The 14,413-nt window shown below is 51.6% G+C and overlaps 1 protein-coding gene across 14 annotated transcripts in view; it reads right to left on the bottom strand.

The window, feature by feature from the left end:
• The window catches only part of RIMBP2 (RIMS binding protein 2), a 329,378-nt gene that overhangs the window by 82,877 nt on the left and 232,088 nt on the right, over window positions 1-14,413 (bottom strand). For all 14 annotated transcript variants that reach the window (XM_050747669.1, XM_050747677.1, XM_050747675.1 and 11 more), the window contains one exon: window positions 241-345. In XM_050747669.1, coding sequence (XP_050603626.1) covers window positions 241-342 — 102 coding nt within the window. In that variant the 5' untranslated portion in view covers window positions 343-345. The remainder of the gene's footprint in view (window positions 1-240; window positions 346-14,413) is intronic.

A 14,413-nucleotide genomic window follows, 5' to 3' on the forward strand; every position in this document is an offset into this window, starting at 1 on the left:
CACCAGCATCAGAGGTTAGAACTTTGCATCCGCTTTTGCTTTAGAAAACATGAACACAGGTCTACTTAAGAAACACCAGAGCAGGAAAGCAGAAATGACTCTGAATCCTTCTGTGCAAGGAGAGAGAGGAAGAGGCCTGGGAGCCGGGGCTGCAGGTCGGCCGTTCCACCACACCGGGAATCCCCGGCCCACCCGCGGACTCCTTGCCTCACACGCCGCACCCGGCTGCCTGTCACTTACCTTCTGCAGAAGGTCAATTTCCTGCTGCTTGGCGCTGAGAACAGCCAGGGCCTGCTCATGCTCCAACTCCAGCTGCTGCCGCCGTTCAGCCGCCTCTCGCATATGCTGTGGGGACAGAGAGAGGCCTGGCTGAGCAGGGCAGCCTGTGCCCACGGGCGTGCATCCTATACCCTGCACCGAGCGGGCTCTGACTCAGCCCAGTCACTCCAGACCAGCCCTTCGCCACCCCGCGGGGCACCCACCTCCGTGCTTCCAGAGGCGCCCCTCCCGATGGGGGAGCCGTGACATGAACAAGCCCTCCACCTGCCACTTCTCCTCCTCAGGTTCCGAATGCAGCCAGCATTTGAGCAGAACCCTGTTCTCTTGCAAAGGTGACTTTCCTCTTTTTGCTTGTTTTGAAAAACTTAATCTCCCTCCTCTGCCTTTTTTGCCCAGGTCCTTTGTATGTAACAGCAAAGGCTTACTGATGTTGTCCTATGTGCCCAGCACTGGTTCAAGGTTTTATCTGCATTTAAGTCATATATCCCCATCATAAGCCTATGAGGTAGGTTCTGTAAGTAGCCTCATTCTACAGAGAGGGAAACTGAGGCACAGGAAGTCATCTTTGCCATCACACAGCTGGGAAGTGGACACCCGTTCGGAATGCAAACCCAGAGTCCACACCCTCCCGGGTGCTTCCAAACCCCAGGCTCTGGTCCTGACTGCCGACTCCGGTGAACCAGAGCACTCAGACCCAGGAGTCCAAATTCCTTCACCTACCCTCTCTGGAAAGGTTGCAAGGTGGCCCCCATCGGCCAGGCCCATTTTCTGGAGCAGAGAGCAGGAGCCGTATTCCTGGCTCTGTCCCTTCCTCCTGACAATCTGTCTGTCCTGCTTGGAGGGACAGCGCTACATCCCCAGTGCCAGGGTTTGACTCTCACCTACTCGCCCTCGGTGTGCCCGTCCCTCCCCTCTGACAGGTCTCATGGGCCCAGAGTCACCATTGCATGGGAAATGACATGGGGTAGAAAAGGCTACAGCAGGCGGGCAGTCACACTGGGAACAGTCACAGAAAATATTTCCTGGGCCCCCCAAGCCACTCCTGGGGGCTTGGACAACCAGCTACAAAATGCTGCAATTTCACTGTCATTTCCTTTCATTCATATGTGTGTGTGTGTGTGTGTGTGTGTGTGTGTGTGTGTGTGTGTGTGTGTGGTGACTTCGTGGTCAACATTTTAAAATCTGGGTCTTTTATATAAAAGTCCAGATTCTTTCAAAAATGGGAAGAGTTGGCCACGCATGCCTCCAGAAAAGGACTGAGAAGGGAGTGGGAGCTGCCCCTTCTGAGGGCGCACACCCCCGATGGCCGCTGCCCCACGGACTTGCCCCCCTGCATCCCCCGACATCCGAGGGCCACACAGATGACCCAGGTCCTGAAGCAAGCGGGTGCCTTGGCCCAGCGGGGCATGGGGAACTTCCCTCCTGGGCTGGAACTGGTTGGTCATTTATTCATTATTTTAATGTATTTATTATTTTACAATTCTATTGATTTTTAATCTTTTACTCATTTTTATTTATTTTTTATTTTTATTTCTTTGAGATGGAGTCTTGCTCTGTCACCCAGGCTGGAGTGCAGTGGCAGGATCTTGGCACATTGTAGCCTCTGCCTCCTGGATTCAAGCTGTTCTCGTGCCTCAGCCTCCCTACCAGCTGGGATTACAGGTGCCCACCACCATGCCTGGCTAATTTTTGTATTTTTAGTACAGATGGGGTTTCACCATGTTGGTCAGGCTGGTCTCAAACTCCTAACCTCAGGGGATCCACCTGCCTAGGCCTCCCAAAGTGCTGGGATTACAGGCATGAGCCACCGTGCCCTACCACCTTTTACTCATTTTTATTTAGTTTCGGAGTCTTAAAGGCCTGTAGCCTTCGCAAGTCATGAGGTCGGACACAAAAGAAGGTTAGCGTGGTTTCCTGAGGCCGCTGCCGACTCAGCCTAAGCTGGAAAGAGGAGCCTGGCAGTGGGGAGGCGAGGGAGTCCCTGCTGAGACTGGCAGGTGGCGAGGGCAGGGGGCACCCAGGCTCTGGGGGAGGGGTGTGGGGCCCCGCAGGAAGAGGCAGACAGGCCGATTACAAAGGTAGCCCTACCTGCTGCCACCGAAAGCTCCTTTCTTCTGGGAAATACCTTGAAACGGAATCACTTTAACTGAGGATGGGGAAGGCCTCCACTTTTCATTCTGCAAAGCGCTGTGGTTGGTGGGATATTTTGTTTGTGTTTAAAAAGTGAAGTCCTCCTCCCGGTCGGTGTTTCAGGCCCGGAGGCCTCACATGCCGGTTCATCCACCTTTTTCAGCTGAATAACCTCGGCATCCTCTCTGCTGTCTCCAGAAGAGGCTTCCAGTGAACTCGGAAGCTGTAATTACCCTGCACCCCCACAGACATCTGGGGGTTTCACTGCTGCTATGGGAACTCTCACAAGAACCCGGGATCCTGAGGAAATGGAATTCCCCAGAACATGAACCAACCCCAGGAAACACGGACGCCGCAGTCAGTGGCCATCGCTGGTTCACGCTGGGGCCAGATGGGTCCCAGGGAAACACCGTGCTGGTATCTTCCCACGTTCACTCCAGTTCTGAGCCCGGGCAGGCCTGGCCCTCCCAGGAAGGAGCCCTGGGTATTCGCTGCACAGTCCTCCCGAGATCCACCTTGGCACAAGGCTCTCCCTGCCCTGCTGGGCCGTCAGCCTGTTTGGGCCTCGCCATTTCTAATGGTCTCTTTCCAAGAGCCTCGGCTTCCCCGCCGCCCGCCACCAGTTCACTGTGAGTGCAAACCAGCGGCACACATTGCAGGGTGTTTTTAGGAGGACGGGGACAAGCCACCAAGACGGACAAACCGACAAAGCCCTGAGAGATGCCAGGAATTCCCCGGGCTCCTGAGAAGCTCTGGGAACTCTTCCCCAAACCCTGCTGCCACGTTGGTGCAGTGTGGCTTTCCTCTGGGGTCGGCTTTCCCCATGAGGGTCCCGGAGGTCCTCAGGATGGCCAGTCTCTGCAGACCCGCATGAGGCCCTCCGTGTGGGGCTTCCAGCTGCAGACAGGACTATTTCTACTCCATTTATTCATTCATTGCTTCTCCTGGATATTCGTTCATCAGACTGACATTTATTGAGCACCTACTAGATGCCAAGAAGCTGGGGACACGGAACAGGACAACCATGTCTTCATGAGAGAACACCCCAAGGGTGGGGGCAGAGCATGAAGGCAGATGGATGAAATGAGAAGGGTCCGAGTGTGGCATGGAGGGGGCAGAAGCACCCAAATGACATCCGAGGTCCTGGACTTCCAGGAGTGGCCATTTCCTACATCCCAACACCTGCCTCAATCTGATATGAGGAGGAGATTTCAGCCACATTCCACCAGGAGAACTCACTCACTCACTCACTCAACAAATATTTAACAAGCACTATGTTTTGTGTCAGGCACCCTGCTGGATTCTGAAGGCTACAGCAACGCAAAACAACAGCAAAACAAAACCAGCTCTCTTGGAGCTCACATTCTGCAGGGGAGGGGACAGACCTCATCCAAATACACCAATTGCGTGTGTGGACACGGGTCAGCAGTCCTAAGCATGGTGACCGCGGGGTCAGGCGGTCCTAAGAACCGTGGGGTCGGGCGGTCCTAAGGGTTATGAACAAATAAAGCCCAGTTCACAAATGCATGCACCTACTATGCAGCCACAAAAATTGTAAAAAAATTAAATAAAAGGGGAAAAATAGAAAAAATAAACTGTTTAAAAATATACTTTTGGCCGGACCCGGTGGCTCAAGCCTGTAATCCCAGCACTTTGGGAAGCCAAGACGGGTGGATCATGAGGTCAGGAGATCAAGACCATCCTGGCTAACACGGTGAAACCCCATCTCTACTAAAAAATACAAAAAACTAGCCGGGCGAGGTGGCGGGCGCCTGTAGTCCCAGCTACTCGGGAGGCTGAGGCAGGAGAATGGCATAAACCCGGGAGGCGGAGCTTGCAGTGAGCTGAGATCCGGCCACTGCACTCCAGCCTGGGTGACAGAGCGAGACTCTGTCTCACAAAAAAAAAAAAAAAAAAAAAAAAAAAAAAAAAAATATATATATATATATATATATATATATATATATATATATATATATACACACACACACACACACTTTTATTTTTTATAATAAAAGGGGATGGGAGCTGCAGTCCAGCTGGGCGGTCTGGCCCATCAGCTGAGAGGGCCAGGGAAGCCCCCCACCAAGATGGTGCTAAACAATGGCCCAAACCAGAGACAGAGCCCCACGCAGCTGTGGGTGGAAGGCAGGACAGCACAGTGCCCAGAGCCCCCACCCTCACCTAGACACAGTGCCCGGAGCCCCCGTCCCCACCTGGACGCGGTGCCCAGAGCCCCTGTCCCCACCTGGACGCGGTGCCCGGAGCCCCCGTCCCCATCTAGACGCGGTGCCCGGAGCCCCTGTCCCCACCTGGACGCGGTGCCCGGAGCCCCTGCCCCCACCTAGATGTGTCCCTGAGCCATGCCACTAATAGGGGCTGCGAGGGCCTCTGCGGCTCCTGGAAAGCCCCCAAAGGTTCCCCCAGACACTGGCTCGCTGATGGACAATGTCCCGTGGAAAGGACGGACTGGAGAAGAAACGTCTCTACAGATTCTGCCGGTGATTGTCACTCAGGTGTCCTTGGCCAGAAGGAGCCCGACGCCCCCCGAGGTGGACCCCTGACCCCACGTCCCATCCCAGCTCAGAGCCCCTCGATGGGAAGTAAAGCGGCGTGCTGTCCCAGGGCCACCTGCCTGCCTCTCACACCCCACTGTGACACCCTGGCGTTCTCACTGTTTCCAGAGAGCAGACCAGTGCCCAGCTCCGGACCTTCGCACACGTTGCTCTCCCTGCCAGCCCGACTCTCGCCTTCCAGCCTTTGCCCAAATGCCACTTCACAGTGAAGCCTGGTGGCCGCCCAGCCCCTCCTGGACATGCCACGTTCTCCACCTGCCGTAGTTTCCTCCTGAGCACCCCCACCCCCAACACCCTGGCTGGCTCCCTTGCCTGCTGTGTTCCTCCCCCCCAGAATATGAGCAGGCACCTTGCCCCGCTGTGTCCCTGTCCCCACAACAGGTCACTCGGCACAAATGCCAAATCCTCACACTGCCACCCTCGTGGCCTCTCAGAGCTCAGTCCCACTGCTGTCCCCGCCACCCCCTTCTCCAGCTGCATGGGCCTCCTCGCAGCCCCTGGGGCTCTCCACACTCCCCACATCAGGCGCTGGCAGGGAAGGTTGGGGGAAAGGTGCTTCCAGCTTTTCACGTTAGCAAAAGCCATTAAAGAGCCTGAACACCTGGGCTCAAATACCAGCTCTGACACTGGCCCGCTGTGTGGCCTTAGAGTAGTTACTTAACTTCTCTGGTCTCCATGTTCTTCTTTTGGATTAATTTTTCAACACTATTCTTTTTCAATTAGTTAGTAATTAATGAAATAACTAATGTTAATTATTAATTAACACCTACTTCATAGAGGTGTTTTGAATTTTACCTGAGCTATAGTACCTGGCATCTATTAAGTTCTCTGTGTTATGTTTTAGTCCCAAGAGGAGAAACCCTTTCCCACTGGACGTGTATAGCCCTGTTGATGCCACTTAAACACCAGGGTGGGAGGGAGGGACTCACGGGGCAACCACGGCTGCACCAACAGGACGACAGACAGCTACAGCCGCATTGGTAAAATGACAGTGAGAAATCAGAATGTGGCCGCTGCCATTTATTAAGCACCTACTATATGCAGGGCACGATGGCTACCCAGGCACTGTCTCATTTAAGGCTGAGGGTTGGGTGGGTGCTGTGGTCACTGCTTCCCAGCAGAGCAATGGACTCAGGGAAGCTGAGCAAGGGCTGAAAGCCACAGCCGGAACACGGCCCATGAGAAGGTCGGAACTCATGGCCAGTCTGCTCCCAGCCACTGCCCCGCTTCTGGGTTGAAATGACTTACACCAGCCACTGTCATCTTGGAGCACTACGGGGGCCGGGGCCGAGGCCGAGAAGCAGCTTTTGACTCCCTCGTGGCCCACCTGGCCTGGGTGGCCGATTGTGCAGCTGCTTAATTCTGCCATTTGGGCTTAATTCTGGCTAATGTTGTGCTTCTCTTTATTTTGGAAGGGGGCACTGCCAAAGGCAGCCTGTATCATCTTTATTTAGCTCTGGGCAGGAAGTTGTTGGCGAGAGGGCACCACCTTCCCCGCCAGGACTCGCCAGGTAGATTCGCCAGGCACCGAAACAGCTCAGGGCGTGGTCCCGCGGCCTCAGAGTCGCCGAGGAGAAAGGGGTGGCAGATGGTGTGCTGGGCTCTTGCTTCGGGGTGCCAGTGAGACGAGGGTTTATAGATCAGATGGATGGAAACAAGTGCAGTGAAGAAGCCTTTGTATTTCTACGGTTAATGAGCCAAGTCCGTACGAAGCGGCTGTCACAAAGGTGTGAGTGGGAGAAGCACTCAGCCCTTGAGGACAGCCTCAGTTTCATCACAGATGCCATGGCTGGGAAGACAAGGTTTGCTGGGGCTTGTTTTGGCGTCAGCATCCATCTCTCCAAATCTTACCTGTTTCTGCAAAGCCCTCATCCCCCTCCAGCCACTGCCCACGTATCTGCTTCCCGTCTCAACAAAACTCCTTACAGGATGGGTTCTGCTCAGTCCCCTACGGCCGCCCCTCCCATGCGCTCTTCCAGCCCTTCCAGTCAGCCTCCCTCATGTCACTTGGCTGAGATTCTCCCAGTAAGGCAGCCGAGGAGTCCCTGCGGCCCGAGCCCATGGCTACTTTCCTGCCCTGACTGGACCAAATCCCTCAGCAGCACCTGACGCCAGGGCTGCTCCTCCTGGACATGCCCTGGACTCTGGCTCCCGTGGGCCGCACTGACCTGGTCTCCCTCCCTGACCTCCGCAATGACCTCCCGCTGATCTCTAAATCCTGGAGGGGCCCCGGCTCTATTTATACCGTTCCTTAGGTGATCTCAGCCAGCTTTGAGGTTATAATTGCCACGTAATTCCAAATGAACCCTTCATCCCCCCGCCCTCCCAACTCATACCCAACTGCCTACTCATTATCCCCACATGGATGGACGGGAGGAAGCTCAAATTTAGCCTGTCCGAAATAGAATTCTTGATTTTCTTCCTCAAACAAGTTCCCTCCCCAAGCTGTGCCATCTCAGCCAAGGACACCATCATCCCCTCAGCTCCTCCAGATGCAAAGCTGAGAGACATCCTTGATTTCCTGCTTCTCCAGAGCCACTGGCTGCACCAGAGATTGCCCCACAGCCATTCTCCTTCAACAGCACAAAGGCTGCCAACTGCACCGGGTACCAAATCCAGACTTCCGGCTGTAGCCAACAGGCTCCCCTGTGATCCAACCTCTTCTCTGCCCTCACCTCCCGCCTCTGCCCCTTCCTCACTGTGCTTTTGCCACACTGGCTTCTGCTCAGGTCCATGACCACGTCAAGGTCATCCCCAACTCCAGGTCTTAGCAAGTGCCACTCCTGCTGCCCAACATGCTTGTCCCTGCACCACCACATGGCCAGCGCTTCATGGCATGATGGGGTTTAGGATGTGTTCCCTCCAAACCTCGTGTTGAAATGTGATCCCTGTGTTGGAGGTGGAGCCTGGTGGGAGGTGTCTGGGTCATGGGGGCATAGCCCTCATGAATGGCTTGATGCCCTCCACATAGTGATAAGTGAGTTCTTACTCTGAGTTCACTGGAGAGCTGGTTGTTTAAGGGAGCCTGGCTCTGCCTCCCTGTCTCTTGCTACCTCGCTCACCATGTGGTACACCTGCTCCCACTTTGCCTTCTGCCATGTCTGGAAGCTTCCTGAGGCCTCACCAGAAGCTGCGCAGATGCTGGTGCCATGCTTGTACAGCCTGCAGACCTGTGAGACAAATATGCTTCTTTTCTTTACAAATTACCCAGTCTCAGGTATCTCCTTATAGCAACACAAAATGGACAAAGACGTGGCAAGTGTCCTGACCAGTGACCAGAGATTATTTTATTTACATGTTTATTTTATGTCATCCTTTCCATCCCACTCCCTACCCTTGTCCATGAGAACCACAGGATTACAGGACTTACTTCCCTGTCTGCTGGTGCACCCCCAGCCCAAAACAGCCTCTGACATGTGGTGAGGCAGAATCAATGATAGCAAAGGTGAGGCCTCTCACCTAGAACATCTTTCCCATGCCCCCAGCCCACACTCCCCCCTCTCCATCCCTCACAGCCTCCAGCTTGACTCTGCAGCAATGCTGTAACCTGCTTTGTACTATTCTGATTAATTTCATATAATTCTCACTTTCTCAACTGGACTAGAAATGGCTCCACTTCCGTGTGCACACTCCACAGGCAGCAGGAGTCTAATTCACATTTTCTAAGTGGAATTAAAGCAATGATTATGAGTGGAGGATCCATCCTGTGGCTGTCGGGAAACCAGACTTTAACACTTGAGGAGCCTAGAGAAGGTTGGATCCTCACTACCAAAGATTCCACATTTCACCAAACCCACAGTCAAAACTGTGAACCAGAGACATAAGCTGGTTCCCCTGGAGGCCATCGCACTGGCAGAGTTAGTCACGCAGCTATAATAAAACCTCTCTTGGAGATGGGCTTTGAGACTGAGGAGGGGAGAGTGAAGTGGATGGCGAAAAAAAATGTAAGCCAAAAATAGGAGAGATATTGGCTGCAAAGGCTGAAATTCGTGGTGTTAGGTGGATGGTGGGGGAAAAGATAGCTCGGTCAGGGGGTGGTGGGGGCCGTGAGTTTAATATTAGTGAGGTCTACAAAGTAACCAAAAACAGAGAAATAGACAAGGCTCACAAACACACGGACATGCTAAATATATCCATCCATCCTGGCATGAGGACATACTGATTCATTCTGCACAGCGTTACTTTTCTAAATGTAGCCAGTGTGCATGTCTCTGTTGAAACATCTATGGAAAAATCAGTGTTGCAAGGCTGAGATATTAATCAATGTTTCTTTCTATCACGGACCCTCTATTTCTCCTCCATTCCCCTCCCACTTCCCATCCTAAGGGCTCCTTTCTGTGCTCACTGCCTCGGGGAGGATGAGAGATGGATCAAGGAAGAGCAGAAACTGGGGACTCCCCTGGGCTTTGGTCTGCAGAGATACGGGGAATCAAGAAGACAGCGTGCAGAGGGGTTACTGTGAGAAACTGAGACCAGACTTCCCTTTTAATCTGCAGAAATACAATGCTTCACTAGAGGCAGACAGATTCGCTGAGAAGAACCAATGCATGTATAGACACTGGTGGATTCTGCAGAGACGGGCTCTTGGCTCTGCTTTCTGGAAAGTTCCAGAGAGGTGACTCCTAGAGAACTTACGGCTAGCATGGGGAGTTGAGCTTAAACATCCCTGGCAGGGATTTCTGAATGACCCTGGGATAGCTAAGAGCCCACATGAATGCAGACAACTAAACAATTAAATTCTTTCATGTCCTATATTTTACCATGTCGTCATGTAACTTTTACCTTTGTCTCTGAAATAATGGAAACAACTGGTAGACTGTGCTTTGCCTGCTTTTACAGCCTACATAAAAGCAACACGCATCGGATAGAATAGTGGGAATCTCAGCATGTGTACACTTGGATGAGGGCAGGATGGAATCCCATGACAACTTGGCTTTGGGTAACCCTGCACCCCAGCCTAGATCTCACCTTGGTATGCCAATCAACTGCCTCACGGCTCTCGGATCTACTCTCTCTCCTTCTCTTGTTTTGCTCAATATCAGAAAGAGCTAAACTTCCCAGACGCCTTCGCCCTCTGTTTCTGGGTGGTCAGTCAACAGGCAGCATTGGCGGGAGGGAAGCCAGGGATTTCTCCCTCTTTTTCTGCCTCCTAAGTTGTCTCTGGTAGTGGCTCCATTTCCTGTCCGTCTCTAATCCATGGTCTCTGCTCCTGACTGAGATTGCATCACCCCCATTGTCCCTTCAGCCTTAGAGGTGATGCCAGCTTCACAATGCAGCCATTTGGCTTATTAGCTCTTCCATCCCGTGTGTCACCAATCCCCTGTATTAATGTCCCTCCATTTGAAATACCTTGGCTGGCTCCTGCTTTTTGACTGAAGTCTGACTGGTAGACTGAAGGAAAAGGATGAAACCAACTCCAAATTGATGACACATTTCTATCCCTCTTTCAAAATGAGCGCCTTAAAAGTGAATTAAGCACTTTGGGAGGCCGAGGTGGGCAGATCACGAGGTCAGGAGATCGAGACCATCCTGGCCAACATGGTGAAACTCCGTCTCTATTAAAAATACAAAAAATTAGCCAGGCGTGGTGGCGGACACCTGTAGTTCCAGCTACTCCGGAGGCTGAGGCAGGGGAACTGCTTGAACCCGGGAGGCAGAGGTTACAGTGAGCTGAGATCCAGCCACTATACTCCAGCCTGGCGACAGAGCGAGACTCCATCTCAAAAAAAAAAAAAGGAAAGAAAAGAAAAAAAAGAAAAGTGAATTAAGTAATTTTGAGGGGGGTTGTTCTGTTTCAACAACTGTTTCTGTGTTGTCCCTTTCACTTGAGTTGTTATAACTAAATTCAAACCTGCTTCATAGACTTACTGTAACAATTTTAAGTTAAAAAAAAAAAAAACTCACTGAAATGTTGATTTTGCTACCTACCTACAAAGCAGAAAATAAATCTGTCCAGGAAAATGTACAATTTGATAATGTTTTTGTTTACTTACCTACAATTTAGCTTGGATTTTTTACTATCCCTTAGTTTGCTTGAAACTTTCCTATAAAAAAATAAACAGTTTTGATGCTTCTTCCCAAGTAGGAAAGCTTGTTCCAGTCCCAGCTGTCAGACAATCCTGGGCTGACAGCTACTTTAATGAATCGGCAGCAGAAGTATAAATTGGGGTACAGGGAGATGGGGGAGGGGATAGACGTGCTTGGTTTACCTCAAGAGTTATAGTATCACAGGGGTAAAGGCAGGTTTGGTAAGTTCCAGCTGCCATTTCTCTCCAAGGGCCAGGAAACAAGGTCCTAAGATAAAAGTCACTGGCCATAAATAACCTTATTCAAGGAAAATAACCTCGTCTGCAGGGCACCTGTGGTGTGAAGGCTGAGACCTGTGCGTTCAGCAACAGAACCAGCCAAGGTGGGGCTGCAGTAAACCTCTTGGCTTACCGGCCAGTCCACAGGACTAAAACAGAGGCCAAATGCCAACTCACCCTGGAACTCAGCCACACCATAAAAGGGGGAGATGTGGTCAGAGTTCAGTGGGAGGGTGGGGAGCAAAGTAGGAAACGGGCTGCACAGCAGGTCCCGAGCCCTGTGTGTGGCAACAATCCAAACCCACGTTAGTGTTTATCATAGGTCACCACCTACAACTGGTGGGAAAATGGTGTTCTTATTCCTGTATGCACACTGCTGGCAGTTTTCCCAGGGAACCTGCCTGAGACCCAGCCCGGCTCCAGACATCAGCCTCCACATGCTTACCTAAACACATCTGAAGATTACTAAGTTCTAGAAGTACTGTTATGCTAAGTACTGAACACATATCACCCATTTAATCTGCACAACAACCCTTGAAGCAGGCGATATTTTCATTCCCATTTACAGAGAAGGAAACCAAGGCCCAGAGAGGTTGAGTAACGTGTTCAAGTTTGCCCAGCTAGTAAAGGCTCAAGCCAGGATTTGCACCTAGCGAGCCCAGCTCACACTCTCTCCACTGTCTCGGCTCTCTGTTGTCTAAGAGGCCTCCTCCAGGACCTCTCTCATATTTGTGGGATGTGCTGATATTTGCTGGGACTCTCTGCAAGGAGTACACATGAGAACCTTTTCTGCAGTGCCCCAAAGTCACTCCGCCTCCTTCCTTCCAGAGTTCTCAGGCCACCATGCACACCGTGCCTCTGTCACACGGCTGGGGCACAGCCATCTGCACTTCTCCTCGGGGGCAACTGTACTTTCATTCGCACGACTTCCACAAGCAACTGGGATTCTCTCTGTTCCTGGGAGCACAAAGGGCTCAGGGACTCCCAAAGGGAGTCTGAAAACCCCACGTTTCGCCCAAAGACAGAATCCCACCACACCCTGACACCGGGCTTCCGCTTCCCCGCGCAGAGACCTTCCCAGGGCACACGCTGTCATTCATGGGGAGGCTTCATATCTGAAAAGGACTCAGGATTACACCACGGCCAAAAATGCCTGTCTGAAACACTCTGCCTGTGGCAGGATTTATTTTTAAAGCAGCGATATTTATAGCCGGCTGTCGACATTCACGCCAGCGCTTAAGCTGCCTACAAATGTCAGGGTGCCGCTTTCCCAGGGAAAATCTCGGATGTGACACGGAACGAACAAACCTGGAGCAAACTGAATTATCTCCTCAACGTCAGATCAAAGGTGGACTTGTCCTCTGCTTTGGATGCCACCTTGCCTGAGCGAAGAAATTAAGGAAAAAGCAATTTCCCCTAACAGGAGTTAACGGCGACACTTTGAATGTCACATTAGTGGGATCTGCTGTGCATGGTAGAAATAATGAAGCATTTATGTACACATGATTTCCTTTCACCCAGCACCTGGCGGAAAGAACGCAAGCACTCACAGAACCCACGTCTTCAAAAACGAGAAAGACAAGGTCTTTAAAGCTGTTTGTTTTCATGGCATCATGACTCTCTGCCCCAGCCACAGAAGTCACACTCATTCAGAATGAGAATGAATGTGGAAAACAGTCATGCGAATTCAGTGAAGTCTATTTCAGCCAAAGTATTTTAGTTTCTCAAACTGGGAAAAAAAGGATCGTTAGGAGTTCCTTTGGGAAAAAAAGAAAAAAAGAGAGAGAGAGATTTTCCTGAGTCTTAATTAGCCTTTGATCCTAAAGCCTCCCTCCTTCTCCTCTGGCCCTGATGAATCCCGGAGATGCGGGGGCGGCAGCACTCATCCCATGCTGCTTTGGGAGGGTTATTTTTCTCACACACAGTTTCTGTCATGCCCCAGTGGTTCCGGCTGTGAGCCCGCGATTTTGGCCAGCCAGGTGGAGGGGATCCTATCAGCTGGACCTGTGTTCAATGCCATTTCCAACGTGTACAGGCTTTGTGCCCTGGGGCGAGTTAGGTACCTCTGAACATCAGGTTTCACGTTTATTGAATGGCAGCAAAAAGCACCGTCCTTCCTAGGTTGTTGCAAGAATGAGATTAAATGTTAGATTCAAAGGGATCGGTACAGAGGCCAGGTGTGGCAGCTCACACCTGTAATCCCAGCACTTTGGGAGGCCGAGGTGGGTGGATTGCTTGAGTCCAGAAGTTTGAGACCAGCCTAGCAATATGGCAAAACCCCATATCTACTAAAAATACAAAAAATTTTCCAAGTGTGGTGGCAAACACCTGTAGTCCCAGCTTCTCAGGGGACTGGGGCTCAGGCAGGAGGATGGCTTGAGCCCAGGAGGTCAAGGCTGCAGTGAGCCTAGGAATGCACTGCACTCCAGCCTGGGTGAAAGAGTGAGATCCTATCTCAAAACAAAACAAAACAGTGATCTGCACAGGAATTATGTTTCATGTAAATATCACTAAGTTTTATTTAGGTCTGCCACTTTATGATTTGGCTTCTGTTAGTTCCCTCCCATTTTCATTATTTGATCTCCCCTTTCCTGCCTCTTTTTGTTTTTTGTTGTCTCTTTTTGTTCATTTTGTTTTGTTTTGTTTTTGAGATGGAGTCTCACTCTGTTGCCCAGGCTGGAGTGCAATGGCGCGATCTCGGCTCACTGCAACCTCCACCTCCTGGGTTCAAGCAATTCTCACACTTCAGCCTCCTTAGTAGCTGGGATTACAGGCGTGTATCACCACAGCTGGTTAATTTTTGTATTTTTAGTAGAGATGGGGTTTCACCATGTTGACCAGGCTGGTCCCAAACTCCTGACCTCAGGTGATCTGCACACCTCAGCCTGCTGGGATTACAGGCGGAAGCCACCACGCCCAGCCTGGTTTTCAATTTTAATGTATCCACAGAGTGCTGTTCTATATTCTGTGGAGTGCCATTCTATACTCTGCGGAGTGCCGTTCTATGTTCCGCAGAGTGCCGTTCGCAGAGTGCCGTTCTATGTTCCGCAGAGTGCCGTTCTATGTTCCGCGGAGTGCCGTTCTATGTTCCGGAGTGCCGTTCTATGTTCCGCGGAGTGCCGT

This window comes from Macaca thibetana, chromosome 11 (genome assembly GCF_024542745.1).
Source record: "Macaca thibetana thibetana isolate TM-01 chromosome 11, ASM2454274v1, whole genome shotgun sequence".
NCBI classification, from domain to species: domain Eukaryota; kingdom Metazoa; phylum Chordata; class Mammalia; order Primates; family Cercopithecidae; genus Macaca; species Macaca thibetana.